This window comes from Cygnus atratus, chromosome 1 (genome assembly GCF_013377495.2).
Source record: "Cygnus atratus isolate AKBS03 ecotype Queensland, Australia chromosome 1, CAtr_DNAZoo_HiC_assembly, whole genome shotgun sequence".
NCBI lineage: Eukaryota > Metazoa > Chordata > Aves > Anseriformes > Anatidae > Cygnus > Cygnus atratus.
The window spans coordinates 205,042,966-205,062,013 of NC_066362.1; the positions used below are offsets into that span (position 1 = coordinate 205,042,966).

Sequence of the window (19,048 nt, forward strand, 5' to 3'; positions counted from 1 at the left end):
CCCAAAACTCAGTGCTGCATGAAGGGCTGCAGGTGGGATGTGCACGAGCAGCCTTCATCCCCAGACCATCGCTGGGTCCTTCCCCAACCCCATCCCCACCCTGTGTCCTCCCCAGGCTGGTGGCAGCAGGCAAGACATGGCTGCGCCGAAGCACAAGGGCACTTCTCCGAGCTGTCTGCAGGCGCTGAGCTGCAAGGGTTAGTTTAAGGCGTTTAAGACCGAGTGCATAGGAAGCAGGACGACCCTCCAGGTGCCAACAACGCAGCCTCCAAACCAGCCCGAGTCCTTTTCCATCGTGACGTTCCCCAAATCCTCCTCTTGAGATGCTCACGGTCAGTGGGGCGAGGAAGAGGAGCCTCTGGCTTTGGGTTGGCCCCGTGGATGTTTGATGTTCTGGTTTAACCCAGCTGCTAGAAGACAAGTCCGTGAAAGGAGCCGGATCCACCTCCGCCCGCTGCAGGGCTGCATCCCCCCGAGGAGCTGTCATCGTCCTTGTCCCTGTCAAAGTCCCTCCACCACAGCGGGGATTTCGGCAAGGCGGAAATGTAGGCGGCTCGGTTCCTCGCCTCTTTTTCCTGCTCCTGGGAGAAGGAGGAGAAATAACACAAGGATATCGCCATTATCTGCAGCTAAAGGGCTCCCACCTTCCCTGAGGAGTTAGTTGGCAGTGTGGTTTGGGTGCTCCTGGGAGCCTCCTCCGAATTAAGCTGGGGTTACCAGGCCACGTCCTCATCTCTAGAACTTGGCAGGGGAGATGCATCAAGGTGTCGTGTCCCTCCAGCCATATGGGTGAGCAGAAAACAGCCCTTCAACGGGCACCTCACGAGGGGAGAGGGCCCTCAAATTTCCCTGGGACTCCCAAATTTCACCTCAAATTCCTACAGGACACCGCTGTTTGCAAAGCTCTGAATGAATAAAATCTGCTCTGGGGATAAATCTGGTGCAGATTTATCCTTAGGACTTGACCCTGCTGCAGCCCAGAGGCTGGAAATTTGCCCCACAAGCTGGACAGCCACGGAATCAGACCCTGCAGCAAACGGCAAAGGAACTTACCTGCAGGTAGAGGATGTTATCTTTGGAGATGGCTTCCATCAAGTCCTTATTGAGCGAGGGTTCACCATGCAGGTGGCTGGCCTCCGCCGCAGCCTCGTGCAGCGGGCAGCTCTGCCTGCCCGGCCGCTGCCTGTAGAAGAGCACGTAGGCAGTGTCCTTGGGGAAGAAAGAGGTCACGTTGCTGACCGATTCGAAGGAGGAGAAGGAAACCCTGGTGTCGTTGAAGAGGTACCACTGGATTTCAAAGTCCAACTGCTTGTCAGAAGCTGGTTTCGGCGCTCCATCCCGCGGCTGACCGTGGGGAACGGTGTCAGTGCACTCTCTGGAGTAGCAGTAGTAGTGTCCACTCTCGGAGGAGATGCCCGAGTGCACCACCACGCTGCAGAGGTCGTACACGACAGACACAAAACTGCTGCCCGGGCCAGCTCTGCCCTTCCTGTGTCGCCAAACATCCTCATTTTCCTCCGAGGAGACGAGGACAGGTAGCTTGAGCACCACAGGGATAGAGACGTTGTCCAGGATCTTCTTCCTCTTCATGGTCCGTGGGTCGAAGGAGAACCTCAGCAGCGTGAGAATGAGGTAGTGCGGCCCCTCTGTCAGCTCCGCCACCTTCTCGGCGTCCTGCAAGGAAGCACATTTCTCACAGTGATATTTGTTCTCCGCTGTCAGTCTCTCCGGGGACAGGAAATAGTTGATTAAATCCGGGACGGATCTGGAGTCCTTGGGAGCAGACGCCTGCTCCCCAAAAGCCAATGTTGGGTCTTTGGTTGATTCTGCTCCAACAGCATCACTGCTTAAGGGATTTGATGGTTCTCCAGCCTCCCGAAAACCCAGCGTTTCCACTGGCACCGGCTGAGCTGGGAGGTCTCCAGACATGGGGGGCTTCCTTCGGACCCAAGGAGACCCCATTACCTGGTTTGGCTTTTCAGAAGGCTCAATAAACTGTGGGCCAATTTCTTCCACAGGTAGAACAGAGGCACTCCCTGGCCCATGTATGTGCCTGTCCGGCGGGGGGAAAGCCAACGACAGGTCTGTGAAGGCTTCTTCTCGGGAGGACACATTCAGACACTTCAAGCAGCGGATCTTTGTCATCATTTTACCCCCAAACATCTTCTCAATCAATGTCTTGTTTAAGTAATGATGCTCCACAGCCTGAGACATCAAGCTGGACTCCTTGAGTTTCTGGTAGATCCTTTTCCCAGTTTTTTCTTCTTCGTGTAATCTTTGGCAGGGGAAAAAAAAAGTCTGCATTATACACCAGTACAACGCCAAGAACTAGTTTGTAAAGTATGGTTTCTGTTCTTCAGTCGTAGGGGTTAATCTGGGTTAGCCTGCCTGTGCACAGGGGTCTGCTGCAGGAGGAAGGTGGGGATGGTCAATGGGCCATTGACCCCACTCCTAGGGGAATCATCAGGACACCAGGATTTGGGATTTCTAGGTGAGAGAAAGGCAAAATCAACATTTTAAAGAGGAGGCTTGTCAGGCAAACAGCTTTCCTCTCAACGTGGTGCAATTCCCGAAATTTTCAAGCTGAACTCATTGCTGACCTCACCACCAGGATGGCACAAGCAAGACACCCCAGACTGGTCTCACCATCCTTCACCCCAAGCCTTTACTCTTTGAGTTCCTCCAGCTCTCAGCCACTCGCCCTGCATCCCCGTGGGTCAGCATTAAATATCACGCCGGGTCTAGGGGAGCCTGTTGTTGCTGGGCTCCGAAATCAGGGCGCTTGCCACGTACCGATCCAGCAGGTACTTGAGGTACTCCGAGCAGTCCTGCTGAGCACCGGGGGTAAACCAGGGTGGCCAGGAGGCAGAGAGGAAGCTCTCAGGTGAGATGGCAGGTCGCTGGCACCAAGAGGGAAAAACGCATTTAAGCCATAGGGTTTGGATTCCCACTTCACAGAGGGGAAGACTTGCATGGTTTGCTGCAAACCAGGACTGGAAGGATTAATATCAGCCCTACTGAACCTCCCTTTGCTCTGCTGTTATGAGAACAGGAGCTTCTGTACGCTCGCTTTTACCAGTATATATTTTATATATATTTCTATGAAATATCCACGCATTTACTTCATTCAATTTTAAAATGGTTTGTTTTCCTGACCCAGAGACTTCTACTTAATTCGGCCTGAATTTAATTTGATGATCAACTTAATTTGATCACGATCTCTCTCACTGAATCCCTTCCTTAAAAAGAAAAAAAATCCACTAAACTTCCACCCGTCATTCTGATCACTGCAGGCAGGTAATCTGCATAATCAGTGATAATGTAATTGCCACCGCTAGGAAGCTGCTGCCTAATTAACATGGGGAAAGACTCATCACTGGCAAAGAAGTGACTATAAGTACTGCCCAAAAAAGAAAAATAACTAGAATGATGACAGGAAATTACTAGGAAACTATTATCTACAAGCAGATATGTTACTGTATTTACACATCACAGGCACCCTAACCTGCCCTGAAAAAAACAGGCCCTTCTTTGGCCAAATATTCAATTTGACAGGTTCTCTATATTTTTCCCCCAAAGTGATCTGTAATGGCATAATACCACAGTACAACAAGCCAACTCAAGGCTTGGAAAATGAAGAGGCCCAAATGAATGGGTTCACAGCAAGGGAAAAATTAAAAACTGTGTCTTTTTAGGGATAGGAAGATGTATTTTCAAGAGAGGACCTAGATGAGACCTATCTGGAGTCACCCATGTTAAATTTCAGATTTGTCAAGAAAGCATTCATAATTAGTTTGTTTATGGGTTATAACTTTTTAATTTCCCTCAAATACAGAAGATTCAAAACGTCTGGAATCCACAGGTTTGTTGTTGTTGCTGGTATTGTGTTTCTTTTTTTTCTGACCAAACTGTTTTTAAGGCAATGTCTATTGATTGACTGCACTTTGCTGTGAAGCAAAGGGACAAGCAAACTGCTCCAGTCTGTTTCTTGCTGTGCAGCAAAGAAGAAACTGCTGCTTTATACCAACAGACTTTTCAGCTGGCCACATATGTAAGCTATTACCAAAAGGATTTCATTGTCAAAACTATTAGTGATTGCATCAGTCAAACCCAGAAAGGCCAGAGGCTGAAGAAAGGCAGCCTGGTGTGAACACAGCTCACTTTCATGGGTGATAGGAGCTTGAGACTTGCTTGCCTCCTCCACCCCCAGAATTAGCCTCTTTCACGTAAACAAAATTCGTCCCGATATAAAAATCCACCAAGATCCACAATTCCTTATCAGCACATTGGAGTCGGCAGGAAGCAACTTGGAGACGAGCCTTTCCGCAGCCGACAGTCCAAACAAATAACTAGAACATGAAATAATTACCTGACTGTGCTCCAAAAACGCAAAGAGCCACTGGAGTTTTGTCATCAGGGGCTGGGAGTTGCCCTCGGTTAAATTCAACACCGAATGCCGAAAGCTGCAAAAGAAAACCAGAGAGGCAAAACAAGATGGAAAATTAGTGTAGAAAGCATAACGCCTGTGTGATGAGCAACCCCGGAGCAGTCTTGAATGGGAGCAAGGGAGCAAAAACTCACTCTGAAGCCATGAAAAGAGACTGTATGATGCTATTCATGTAGCAGGTGTTTCCCAAGTTAATTAAGCCAATCTTTCCCGTCTCTGATTTGGATGCCAGGCGTGGGTAGAAGCAGGCTAGCTCGTTCTTCTGGGAGGTCCAAGCATTCTGTCCCAAGAGATGTTTAATCCGGTCTTCGTTTGGAATTGGAAGAGCCTTGGAAAGAGAGAAGGGTGCCATGAACACTTGTCTTTCTACACGACAAATTACTAGAGGGCAACTGCAAAACTCCTCTGCTTGAGGTCTCCATGGCACGACTCATTTCCCTGCTCTTCATATGAGCACGCATCCATGCAAGGAACTGTTTAGCTGCTAGTATTAGTACTTTAGAGGCACTCAAGTCTAAACCTATAGCTAAAACCCACAGTCATGGCAAGGACTTCTGCAGATCCACCATAAGAGAAGTCTCTACTCCCAAAACACAGCCAGCTTGCCTACATAGTGTTCAAACTCAGAATTTTAAGCTGTTTCGTCTGCCACAACTGGAGGTGTTGAGGTTTGGGCATCCCTACCAGTAGGACAGTCCCTCAGCACTACACTGCAAACTGAGATGTCAAGTCCATCTGCAATACAGAAAAAAATGGCCACAAAGTACATATCTTACTTTAATCGCTTCCAAGACTGGTTCGTACAGATCTGGAAATCCTGAGAAGCGGAAGAACATGCAGTGGATGAGCTCGGCCAGCTGCTCCAGAGAGCTGGTGGCAGAGTTGGAGTCTTCCTTCTTCAGAGAGGCCACCAGCCTGGGGATGTGAGGGAGCAGCTGGAAAAGAAAAGAAAAAAAAAATAAATTTTGCCATGCTGTATTTTCCATTCTTAGTGCAGATCAGCACCTTCTAAAACACAAATCCACAGTGGAAAGGAATGCTATATGTTAAGCACCAAGTGCAGGGATTCAAACCTATAAAATAGGTGAATTAACCTACAAGAGGTGTTACCTCATGTGCTATATTTTATTTCATACTGTTTAAACTAAATTGGAATCAGTATGGTCGGATGGGTAGCAACAGGCACGCAAAGAGTACGTTTGTTATTTTGCTTTAATCTAGAAAATTTTACAGTGAGCACACAGACCCAACCACAAAGATACATTGCTCACGGGCACCCTCTGCTGACCCCACAGCTGCACAGAGCCTTGCTAACCTGTTCTCAGCCCTGCAGATGTGCTAGTCAGGCAACGTTTTCCATATTTCTATTTTACGTGATTTTAACCAGAACAATCCTGGTTTAACAGCTCAAAATCTGCAGTTCTTCCTTTACTTGGTCGTCCCTTCCTCACTCTTCTTCCTCTCTTTCTTTCTTTCTCCTCAAAATGTTGGGGATTTAAACTACTTCCTTTCAACCGGAAAGCTTTGGTGGGGGAAACAAATGAATCCCAGAACCATCTTATGCACCGATATTTTGCCAAGCTGTGATCAGAACAATTCTCAAAACTCTTCCAAAGTGCCAGGGCAAACAGAAAGAGATAAGAAGCATGACTGGTTTATGCCTTGTTGTTTTGTTGGGTTTGGTGTTTTGCTTTTTGTTTTGTTTTTAAATAGGGGAGGAAATTTGTGCTCGCTGGGCTGCAGATGGAAACTTCAGGCCAAGAGCAACTGATGGCTTTTGGAGTCTTTCAAATTTTGGACGACCAATCAAAGACAACCCGTCGGAACGTCTATTTTTAGAAACTGAGGAGTTTCTCAAGAAATCAGGCTCATTTAAAGCGGCTGCAGCTGAGGAACGAAAAAAAACATCAGTTGAAAATGTTGGCTGGCTTTGCTTTTTTCCAACCTTATCTGTTTATTCTGTGAACTTTAGGTGAAAAGCCAAAAGTAAAGGCTTTAATGCAAAAGTATGAAATCAAGCATTAATAGCAGTAAATTTCCATTAGCTCTTTTATCAGTTCAATCACTGCAAGCACGCCTTTGCTCTCAGACCTACTTTTTAACTACAGCATTCTGGAGGCAAAGCTGGTGGGAAGCAGAGCTGTGCCTTAGTGTCAACAGTAAAAAAGCATCACCCTGGAAATGAAAAGAGCTTGCTAAAAGTGGTTTTTGGGGTTTCTTTTTTCCTTTAAATGAGGAGAATTCATGATTGGAAGTGTTCTGACCCAGTCTTCAAGTCTTGCTGCGCTGATGTTGTGTGACACTTGGGAAGATGCCCCCATGGCCTCAAGAAAGAAGGGGTAGCACATACTGGTGTCACTTTGACATCACATGTGTGATGGGGTCCACAGGGTTCAAGGGCTAGTCAGATGCTTTCTTAAGAAACAGCAAGGGCTGTTTGGGATTATATTTGCTGCTACTTGAGCTTTCCAAGATTCTGTCAATCCAAAGTCTTCTCCTAATGCATCCCAAAGTCAGAGTGGCAACATCTGCAGCACCTCAATTGAAAGGATGGGTTCAAACATGGGGCCCTATCTTCTAAACCTGCCCATGAAACCCCATCCTGGGTCAGCATAGCCCTACCCACCTTCCTCCCCAGGCCACCCCTCCATGCCCCCTTTCCTTCTCCAACGTAATAGTGCAGTTTGGTGGTGATCCAGACCCAGACCAAGCTGGGCAATACTGACCATCAGGACTTTATTATATATATTACTATATTACTTGTTCACCAGAGGGTGAGCAACCTCCAGCAGGGCCAGGCTGCAAGTTGACAGGGGCTGGGTTTACATCACAAGGCAAAAGCTAGCAGATGAGGGGAATATTCAGCCCCTTGGGCTCCCTCCCAGCTGTGGTGATGCACTCATCCAAGGGCTAGACACATCCTTACCAAGTGAAACGCTTCGTGGGAGTGCTGGAAGCTCAGCAGCATGTACTGTAGGACGGACAAAGCTCCCTCTCTCACGATGGGGTACAGCAACTTGGAGAAGACCTGGTGGGGAGAAAAAAGTGAATGAGAAGGTAGGCTGGCATCACAACACGTGTGAGGAGGGCCCGGCAGGAAAGGGAGGCACTGGGCATCTACCACACCTCCAGAGTCATCTCATGTCCACTGTGTGTCCTCAGAGCACCCTAAAAATGCCATCTGGGTTATCATCACTCTTTCAGGCCTGTGCAGTGCCTGGCACACCGAGGTGCAGAGCTCTGGGTGATCCTGATAGCCGTAACATACCTCCAGACCTCCTGATAGATGAGGCCACCTGAGCACAGAGGGATGCTAGATTTTCTAAAACGTGCCTCTCCTGTTTTATGGTTGTATTTGGAACCTTATCACCTACCTTTCAGGCAAAGAGATAGAAAGCAGAGGCCTTTCAGAGCCTTTCAGCACTTTCAAAGGCTAAGCAATGATATTTGTCTTATTCTACAGAAAATGGCAATGGTCTCTACCCCTTTCAGACCATACTTCTGAGAGTTTTCCAAGAATCACACAGTGTTTTAAGGGCAGTGTCCCTTTTCTATGCATTAACAGTGGAAAAAAAAAAAAGATAAATGTTGGAGATACTCAGCTACCTTGCCACTGCTTGATGCACATGGGGGATCACAGGGACAAATGCAGTTACTAATAATGTTCTGATGTAGATAATTATGGTATTGGTAACTTCTGTGGTGACTTCCACTGGAGACACAGTCAGTTATTACCTCCATCTTACAAAGGAGGACATAGTGGGACCACAGCATGGAAAATGTTGGAAGATGGCAACGGGAGTAGGGCTGTACCTGTGCTGGTAAATCAAATAAGGCCAGGACACAGGTTTAAAACTGACCTGTGACTATGTGGCCTGCTAACCTACTCACTGGTGTGATGGACCAGAACTGATCCAAGCACCGCTGAAGGACAGCATTTCATGTTCCCAAGGACAAACTGTAGAAGAGCTTCATGTTTTGGGAAGTTAAGTGTTTCGCTGGCTTTAAAGTCCTTGGTTTGTTATATTTCATAACCTTTAAGATATCAGTACCTCTGCAAACCAGGCCCTAAAGAACTTCAGGTTGGACTTGCAGTTGCCACCACACCCAAAATCCTTTGGCAAGGCACTCAAGCAAGAACCACGCTGAATCCCAGTGCCCACCGCCCTGTAGCAAGGAGCTAGGCACACAAAGCTAAAATAGGTATTTCTGGAGAACGTTATTCCTAGCTGCCCACCACCCCATGCACAGTAATGCAGCATCTGCAGAACATGTGGTGGGCTCTGTGCTCCCTCCAAACCCCTTGGTACAGCATAATCTTTTCTATACATCTTAAGTTATATCTCATTTTTATTCAGTCAAAAGGCAAGATCTCCCAGATGCAAGGAAATGTTTTTCAAAATGCCCACTGACCTTTTCAATTTTTGAAAGAGTAACCTCAATCAAGATGCTGAACTTCTTCACCGCAGCCAAACCCTTCAGCAGAGCAATAATCCACTTGTCTATGTTCTTTCCCAGGGGCCAGGACACCCAGTCGATCATCCTGAAATGAAATCCAAACTCTTAAAGTAAACAACGGATATATTGTGAAAGCCCAGCTCCACTATGGGTTAAATCTCTTCCAAGTTCCTGTCCATTCAATGGGTTGGCCAAGTAAGAGAGAGGTTCCACATAAGACATTTAGAATCACGTAATAGTTTGAGCGGGAAGGGATCTTACAGACCATGCAGTTCCAAACCCCTGCCACAGAGGATTCATCAGGGCATCCATAACATTATTCAAAGCACAACAGAGCCTGAAGTGGAATTACAGCAATGGCATCAGCATCCTGTGGCTCATCAGAGGACCTGACCCAAGCCCATAGAAGAAAGTGGGGACTTCTACCATTAACTTAAATCAACTCGAGTTCAAGTTTCTAACACCAGTCTGGTGCCCTATAGACCACAGCATTGTTTTGTGGATTCTCAAATACATCCTTCAGAGGAGGCCCTAGAAGGACAGCCTCTGTTTTTAAAGTGGTGGATATCTGTGTGAGGTCTTCATTGATGTCTTGGCATTGCTGCTGTCAGAGAACTAACGATACTTGTATGATCTCTGCATTGCTACTGGTAAGGAAAAATACCCAGATTTGGATCTTTATCTTCTCTGAATAGTAAACGTTCATTCCCCAAATCACAATAAAGAAAGAAAATACTGGTAACCTTAATTGAAGCCAGGTATTCCTGAAGGTCATAGCTAGCAAATTTCTTCTATAGCCACTCCGCCAACAAGATGCCATGCTTCTGCAACTAACACTTCACAGGAGAGTCACTCGTAAGAAAATAACCTCAGACTGAGTGATGACAGGTTGTTTAAATAATTACTTAAATTAAGCCTTTCTAAAAAAACATGTTTAAATTAAACATTAAACAGAACTGCAAGGCAGCCAAGGCTTAGGATCTCCAAAGGTCAAACTTTGCTAATCACTTCAGGACCGTTGATTTGAAGATATCCCAGGTCTTCACAATCTCCCACCTCAGTCCAGCTTTCTTACCCAATCAGCCCCTTTTGTTTGTAAGCCTACGTCTTGTGCAAGATATATAAAAGCAACTGTGGATAACTAACCACGTAAGGCAAAGAGCAACTCCACAAGGAACTGGGAGGAAAAAAAAAAAAAAAAAAAAAAAGAACAGCTTGAAGAGCAGAATATGTTGGGATGTTGAGAAACAACAAAAATCAAGCCAAGTTGGATAATAAAACAAATACCAGAAAAGCTTCAGCAGACATTTGCATCAGAGTAGAATAAGGAAAGACACGCAATCGCTGTATACGGAGGATGTGATGGTGATTAAAGATATGATACAGCCTCCAGATTTGACTTCCAAACTAAACACATCCTCTGCCTCTGTTTTGACCGAGAGGAAGGAATTGATCAGGGTGACAAAGAGGAGGCAGATAAAAGATATGAGAATGGAAACAGGAGCAATGACAGCTGATATAAAAGAGAAACAAAGAGCTCATACACTCCAAGGGGAGGCAGTGATGTTCATCAAGTAAAATTGAACTCTGGTGAGTTTTAATGACCCTGTTAACACTGGCATGGTGCTTTCTGTGGGAAGAATAGGAGGAGAGTTCCTATAATGAAGACAGGCAATAAGGGGGTGACTAAAAAGAAGGGGCAGCAAGCCACAGTGGTTTATCATAGATGACAAAGTAAGATTTGTCATGATATCTGATTTTCTAGTCAAAGGACACAAGTAGATCATATCTGTCTGGGTATCTGAGCGGATACAGGACCTAACAGTGTTGGCACAAACATCCTGAACACAGCTGTGAAACTTGTGATGATGCAAAGCTGGGAGGCATCATCAAAACAAAAGGAGGATCGAGGTATCCTCAGGATGATCCTGATGATTAGAGATGCAGAACCAGGAGGAAATATCTTCATTCAAAACACATGCAAAGCACGTGGGGAGCAAATAACGAGAAATGGCTACTACGTGATGAGAATTGATATGCTTGAAGAAGAGCAGTAAGGCATCAGGTGACTGTGAGTTCCCAATGTAACAATAGCCATGGAAAAGGCCAGCATCGTGCTGCAGCGCAGGAGAAAAATACATTTTCCAAAGCAAAACCATCACCTCCTAAGCCATTATTGAAGGCCACGATGAATCTCATGGGGAACACAGCACACAAACCTCTCCATCCATGTCCAAGACCGATGAACTGAAGTGGAAGCAGGTGCTGAAAAAGCCTGTTAAGATGGTCAGGAAAATGAAGAACCTTTCCTGCAAGAAAAACTTGAAATAACCTGGCTTGTTCAGTATAGCCACTGGAAAGCAAAGAGGGGATGGGGCTGCTGTCTGTGCATACATTGACGGAATAAACACCAGGGAGGGAAAAGAGGTATTGCAGCTATTTATGCTGGCATAAAATCAAAAGGACTATAAGAAAGCAGGAAATAAATATAGGCTGGCTATTAGAAGAGAGCTCTGAACCATTAAAGCAATCAAATGGTGGGGCAGCTATGAAAGAAAGCAGTGGGAGCAAAAGCCCTTCCTGCTTTGAAGACTGTGGCTGGACGTTCATGAAAGGGATCTGTAGCATCAATGCCTATAAAGCAGGGAGATGGATTCAGGGATCCAAAGGCTCCCTTCACCTATTTTCTTTTACACTGGAATAAAACAACCTTGTCTGCAATAAGCTTTTTTTTTACCAACATTAATGGCCAAGTTATAATCCTGCCCCACCTGCTGCCTGTATTGCTGCAGTAGGAACAAATTCCATTTTAAATTCACACTGCAGTTTCCACATTGCAAGATGTACAAACATTTTGCAAGCTGGGCCCCTAATTTGCCAAAGCAGCCATTGATGTGGCATGCCCAGCTTTGAAAAGCTCAAATCCTGATTTCCAGAGATAACAAGTGCTTGCATCTCTGTGTGACAGCAGGCGCTCTCTCCGCAGCCGGAGCTGGGCTCTTTGAAACAGATACACCCTAAGAAAAAAAAAATAAAAAGAAAGTAAAAATCAGTACTTCTGAAGTTGTGGATGCACATCAATAGAGTTTAACTGAAAAGAGACAAACTCTGAAAGAGAAACTAAGAGATTGTGGTGTACACTTGCACCAGCAGGTGCCAGGCTTGCTGTTTTTACTGCTCTTTTCTCTTTAAATGCTTGATCAAAAGCTCTACTGCACATACAGCTTATTCCCCTGTCATGAACTCCCAAACCCAAGCTTTGGAGGAAGACCACTTTGCGAGGGATCCCAAGCTGAAAGACCCTTTTGACTTGTACATTTTTCTTCAATTTTCTAAGCACGCAGCACGCTCATCAAAAGGCCAACAGTCACGCAGTTTTCTGGGGCATCCGTCTGCTATAAACACACCGCCAAAACTTCTGCATTTCTCCTAAGTGAGCTTAATTACATTTTGCAGGCCCTGCTTAATGTTTGGCTCAGTCTGAGTAACCATTTACTCACCCTTCTGCGTGACACAGAGTTTTTTAAGGAATGATGCAATTGATTTTGCAACTGCTATATTTAGGCACTGGCGTTCGTGGAGGATTTATCGCCTGGAGCTCACAGCAGCGTCTGGGAATAGGATCCCAGAAGGAGAAAAAGATGGAGAAGAGCGTTAAGAACTGAACTGGTAATTTATTTATTTTTTTGTCTTGGGTTTTTCTGGCCCCTGGGAATAGTATGACCCTCCCCAGCAAGTCAAAGTGAAGGGATCTCTTTCTTCAGGCATAAAGTTCTCATCAGGAATAATGTGGGTTTCAGTTGTGTAACTTACCTGGGGGAGGGGGGAAAAATCCTTTAAGAGAGAGGGGAAAAAAAGAGATTTTTCCAGTGCGATCAAGTCACCCCAGCTCCCTTGGGCTAAGTGTGTGTGCTCCTGCATGTGAACATCATCCACTTAAATGAAGACCTCTGAGGAAGGCATGGGTTAGAGAGGCTCCTAGGCAAGGCAGGAGCAAGGTATGGGGGCATAGAGGAGCTGTAGGACTTGGACACGGCTGTGCAAGGAAAACCTGGTGATGCCAGGGAGGATCCTGGCTCTGCAAGGACCAAGTCTGGCACGTCAGGCAGTATTTCACCCGCTACTGCTTCATCATGCCTTGATGTCTCTCCGTGGGCTCTGCCTGCACTGACGTCAGGGATAAACATGGCACAGCACCAAGATCCAGACCAGCAGCACTGCAGTCGTCTGGTGAAGGTCGAGGTGGGCTTGTTGAAACAGCTGGACATTAAAAAATACCTGCGAGGATTTTAGCTGTGGCTGGTGATTTAGGGTGATGTCCTTCTGAAGGGATACAGGGATCAACATGAAATTCTTTAAAGGAGATTTTGGGAAGAAATGGCCCTTTACATCTTCTGGAAAAAAAAAATCAATTCTTTTCAAGATACCTTATGCTGGATATCCCAGAATGCTGCTTATTTCTGAGAAAAAATAACCAAACCAGACAAATACAATAATAATTATAATAATCAGTCTTTATCATAATATAATAATAAAAAAACCAGTCTTTATTCTAGTTCTTTAGGCCCTTGGAGCTGGAAGGAAGGATTGAGAAATTTCCCTTTTCCCCACACCTCACAAGACACCAGCCAAAATGGCCTTTGCTACAGCCCTGGGATCAACCCCCACAGAGAAAGCGAGTGCAGCTTTGGGACAGTTTTGTTTCTCCAGACCGAGAACAACATTCACTAATGCATTCACTAATTCTCCTACCTGCCAATGGCCATCATCATTTGCACGTCGCTGATGCTGTCGTCGTTGGTGAGGTTCCTTATGACCCCATCCATCAGCTCCAGAGGCACAAACTGGACCACGCTGGCCAAGGCGTTGGACGGCGCTTCCTGCTCCTCTGCAAGACACGGATGAGCACCAGCAGGGAAGATGTTAGTCCCCGGGGAAACCAGGCACATGAGGCAAGTTCTCAGCTCTAAAAGCCAGGTAATTCCTGCCTATGTAAATGCAGCTGGCATAAACAGGCCATGAGGAGTCCACGCGTAGCTGTGCTAGGAAGGCATTCCCCCAAACCCCAAAATATTGAGGTTGGGTCGCAGCAGACGGGCTGTTGCGTGCAGTCATACACAGCCCAAAGGGATCACAGACACTAGAACATTATTGCCTGGGTCCCAAATTCCCTCTGTGTGCTCTCTTTATGTTAATTACTGCAAATAATCGCACTGGGATATGACTGCAGGTTTGCCAGCCTGGAGCACGTTCCAAAAGATGAGGTTTTCATATAGGGAAAACTGAAATGTCCATCCCCTTATGGGCTCAAGAATAGCTGGGACAGGAGCTCACCTGCCTACACACAGTCTGACCTTTCATGGCACTGGGATCTCCAAAAATCTGCTGAGCCTCTCTGTAATGATCTAAAGGCCCCAGAAGATGGATCAGTATCTTCTGTCCTACCTTAAGACATAAGCACCGTCCAGAGAGACAGCAGGGCTTCCTACCTCTAGGTTGGTGAGGAGTAAGTCCTTAGCTTTGCTCTTACTTTCTGCTAAGGAGCAGGCTGAGGGCGTCCATCGATTCATCGACTGAGAGTGACATTTCTAAGAGCTTTCAGGTCCAGCTCTGACCTGCCGCAGATAAGATGCTTTCCATCAAGCCGAGCTGATGCTGAAAAGTACTGAACACACAAACCTGTGCTGCATGTATTTCAGCCCAGTCAACAATTCCTGTGTACAGACTCCGTGTGGTTTCAGGGGATATTATTTTCTCAGTCTAAGGTCCTAGGTAATAGTTAGGGAAACTTGTTTATTATATTTCAGTTGTGGTTGCATTTCTGGAGTGAATGAGAACCAAGAAAACCATCAAGCGCTTTTGTTCCTCATCAAAGCCAATCCCTACATTTGCACCCCTTTTTTTTTTTTTAATCATTACCTGTTGAAGAAATGATAGTGAACAGCTCCTTCAACGAGGGCAGGATGGCTGAGGTCTGAGTCCTCCAGATCCTCTGCAGTAGACCGCTCACCTTGTTCACATGCTCCAAAAACTCCATGATGTCCTCTTCCCCCTCGGAGACGCACTGGAACTGCCCGATGCACCGGATCAGCTGCTGACAAAACAAGACCTGGTGCTTGCCCGTGGGAATGCACTGAGGATGTTGGGTTAAGAGTTTGCTGATCTTGGCGCACTGCTTGGGGCCAGGCCTCTCGCAGACTTTCCGGAGCACCTCGATCCTCAACAAGCTGAAAATGCTGTTTGCTGATGGGCTTTCCAAGACGAACTGCAGCCCTAACTGGATATAATCGAGGACGTAATGGCTTCTCTTCCCCAGAGGCCCGTAGCCCTCCTGGAGGAGACTCAGTAGGAAGCGGACATTGAAGAACTCCTCAAATTCCTCTGGGTGGTAGTGGCCATAGACCTCCAAAACCTCCTTCCCGATCTCTCTTTTATACTTGGTGTCCCCCACGAGATAAAGCTTGGTACACAGCTCCAGCATGGACCAGCACTGCTCACTGTCCATGGGCTGCTTCGACGCCTCGATGACGCGCCTCACAAGGCCTTGCTTCACGTTGTTGGGGTAGGAGGACATCACCACAGCTTCCAGTATCTTATCCATCCCTGCTCCCAGCTGCTGGAAGAAGGAACAGAGCATCAGGTTAGTTCAGGGAAGATTCACTGAGCTTTCAGGAATAGAAACAGAGCTTGGAAACCATCTGGGACACTATAAAGATGATAATCCTTGTAACTTTTTCATGGTGGTATTCTGAGAGATGCAGAAAAGTTTCCACTCTGGTGATGCTTGATTGAAACTGAAGTCCCAAAACTGGAATAAATACACAAAACCACAGAACTTCTTCAGACTAGTCACATACTTGAGCATTTTTGTCTTGTAAATAACCAACTACAACCTTACACTTGACCCTAGGAAAGGATGAGCTCCCCCTCCTCGAGGGGTGCAGCAGCTCAGGATGGTGCCCCACGTTTCCCCAAATCCACTCGGCTCCGAGCAGAGGGAGTGGTGCAGCCCTGGCTGCCCCCCAGGACCTGCCGCATTTGTTTGCTGGACCAAACTGAGAGGGGAGAGAAACTGCAGAGTCAGGCAAAGCTTCCCATTCGTCACAGCCCAAATTCACCAGCCATAAAATATTAGAGAGTGCTGAAAAAGCCCCCAGGGGTTTCCCTGGAAGAGCTCAGACCATTTCCAGCCAGGTGATGGATGCACTGCTGCGCAAGAAACCCCATCAGACAGCAAGGATTTCTTGAAACCTATTACAGGGACCCAAAGCAGGTTCCCCCTGCTGCTACGTGCTGCCCAAATACACAGTGGGAGATTGTCGCTGCCTATAGCCTGAAATAATCCATGGGAGAGGTAAAAAGAAGGCGTGTATCACCTTTGTTACCTAAATGGGATCAGGACAGTGCCATCCATGCTCATGTGTGTATGACCATAAGAAAAACCACTTTTCTGTTTCCTCAGTTGTCTGAGCCTTCACTTGCAAAGTGTTTGAAGGTCCTCAGGTGGGTGGTGGTCCACTAATGAAAAATAGGCATGCAGATGGCATACGCCCCAGCTCCCCTGATATACAGCTCCTTGCTGCTGGGGAAACAAACACACCAGGTACAACCTCAAGCCTTCCCACTCGACCAAACATCACCTCTCCCCATCGCTGCTGCTCTTCCAGGACGAAAAAAACATGATGTATGCATATCCCTCTCCAGCAATGATGGTGTGAGGCTCTCTAGGCACCATCCTGGCCTTTCTGTCCCCTGTCTGTTCACTGTTCACAAGCTGACCTTGCGGTGGAGGGTCCATCACCAGCGAAGGATTTCACAATACAGAGTTGGGCTTCAGGTCCCACAACCAACCTACACCTCTCTAACCACCCTGGTGTCAGCGGGGGGGGGACAAACAACCCCACATTTCCGTTGTGTACCAGGTTACACCAAGCTGCTCCCGGAGCATGAGCCAGAAAAAGCCAGGATGGAGATGCCAGCCAGGCAGCCCTTAAAAAGGAGACATTTACCATGCACATTGCAATATTAAAACTGTATTAAAGCTACCTTCCAGATGCATTGTACTATATAATAACAAACACTACAGTCTTCAAACTACACTAAGACAGCATTCAAGTGGCAAAGTTTAGGAGTTAGGATGGCTAATTCAGCCCCAGCACAGCTCCAGATGCTTTCAGATATTATTTAAAGGATCTCGTATTAACTTTATTTATTTTCCAGGGCTTTCTTGGAGAATGAATCAGGGTTTGCAGTGAAGGAGCCTGTTGCCTGTAAGAGCACTGCCTCATTTGTTGCAGAAATTGGAAACGTGTCATAAACAACCCAGGGAACTGCAGGAGAGGGAGGGAGAGCTTCATTGCTGGGCAGCCGAATGCTGCCCTGGAGATCTGGTACCTGGACTTCTTCTGTTAAATACTAAAAAAAAAAAAAAAAAAAAAAAAAGAGAGAGAATAAATATTCAAAGAATCAGGAATCTATCATAAGAAGTGGGAGAACTTTAACATTTCAGCACTTCATATTCCAGGCAATAATAACTCACAGAAAAGTTGGGAGGATTGGCTCATTCCTGCTTGTATACGAGAACTGAGTTCCTGGAGCACATGAAGATGCTGGAGAAGGTCAAAGTGTTAATTATTAATCTGAAGAGCTGCTTTGAGGTTCCATCTGTTGTGTAGCTCACATAAAACAGAAAGTTCACAGCTTTGCAGTGAAAAAGAAAAAATTCCCATGAAACGGTGAAATTGTTCTGCTCCCCTCGTGAACAATCGGCAGGAGAAACATGGGTAAAATCAAAGAATCAGGAGGGAGGTTTGTGGTCCAACCACTGCACAAAGCTGAGATTAAACCAAGTTGCTCAGGGCTTTCTCCATCCAGGTCTTGAAAACATCCTAGGATGGAGATCACACAACCACCCTGAGGAACTTGCCCCAGTATTTAACTAGCTCTTAGTGGGAAGTTTTTCCTTATTTCCAGTTGGAACTTCTTGTTTTGATTTATGCCTGCTTTTTCTCTCATTCTCCTGCCGTGCACTGCTGCAAAGAGCCTGGCTCCATCTCCCAGATAACCTCCTGGTAGGCACCGGGCAGCTGCTATCAGCCAGTCCCCAGCCTTCACCAGGGGGTTGGTACAGCACAGCTGAGTCCATGCTGGATGAGTCCATCCAGAGACGAGTCCGTACCAAGTGCAGAACTTTGCTTTTGTCGTTGTTGAATTCCACGAGGTTCTTGTGAGCCCTGGCCTGCCCTGGTCCCCCTGTATGGCAGCCCTGACATCAAGCAAACCTTCTTCATGTGCCAGACATAGCTGTCAAAAGGATGTGCCCAATGATTTTCCCAAAGACAGGCTGACAAAGCTAGTTTCTGAGATCTTCCTTCTTGATTTTTGAAGATGTGCTAGAGAGGGAGCTGTGCTTTGGAAGAGGGAGGAATGGCCTCCCCTCTCATCTTTTTCACGCAGATGTTCAGACCTAGGAAACTGTCCTGAAGACACTCTCCCTTCTGCCTGGCAGATCAATGAGCATGGATGGTATTTGGTAGCACACACTGCATTCATAAATATGTCAGTGCTTTCTTCCCATACCTCCTCAAAATTTAAAAAAAAAAATGAAAATAAATAATTAAAAAATAAAAATTTTTTTTAAAAAAAGGATGCTGTAAAGGACTACAGCCCTGGCTCCAGACTTAAATTCCACCTAAAGCCACAAAGAAAATGAAGTATTTCAATGTTTGCAACAGGCTTTGTTTGCTGCAAGACGTGTCCCTGCAAGGACAGCTAGCTAACCATGCTTTAGAAAGCAGAGAGTGAAATGGACTATAAGCAAAGAGCATCATCGACCAGCTTAGTTTCACTCTCTCAGCTGAGTAAACTGCAAATAAAAATAATAAAAAACCTGAGCTCAGGATGAAAAGTCACCTTGGGCTTTACTTGGGTCTAATTTTCATATTCTGTAATGCTCAGAGGTGTCCTTTTAATATATTTCTCTCCTGACTGTTTTTTTTCTTTAATTAGGACTCATTTCACTTGAAGTCTATCCAATTACTTCTAAATCAATTCATTCCCCTATCTCTGCCAGCAGCAGATTTCCAGTAATGGCTCCTCAGTACTTTTTGCAGAATGCACTATTAGTTTCTGCACCCACACCAT

General features: G+C 46.2%; 1 protein-coding gene across 1 annotated transcript; it reads right to left on the reverse strand.

The window, feature by feature from the left end:
* Positions 1 to 410: 410 nt before the first annotated feature.
* On the reverse strand, positions 411 to 16,950 carry USP35 (ubiquitin specific peptidase 35). Its single transcript, XM_035560450.1, has 10 exons — positions 14,825 to 16,950; positions 13,658 to 13,793; positions 8,861 to 8,990; positions 7,374 to 7,475; positions 5,224 to 5,382; positions 4,582 to 4,775; positions 4,370 to 4,463; positions 2,794 to 2,900; positions 1,054 to 2,275; positions 411 to 581 (listed from the first exon to the last, which is right to left on the reverse strand). Exons 1-10 carry the CDS (start codon positions 15,540 to 15,542, stop codon positions 411 to 413), a joined length of 3,033 nt encoding a protein of 1,010 aa, XP_035416343.1. The 5' UTR covers positions 15,543 to 16,950.
* Between the last annotated feature and the right edge of the window lie 2,098 nt (positions 16,951 to 19,048).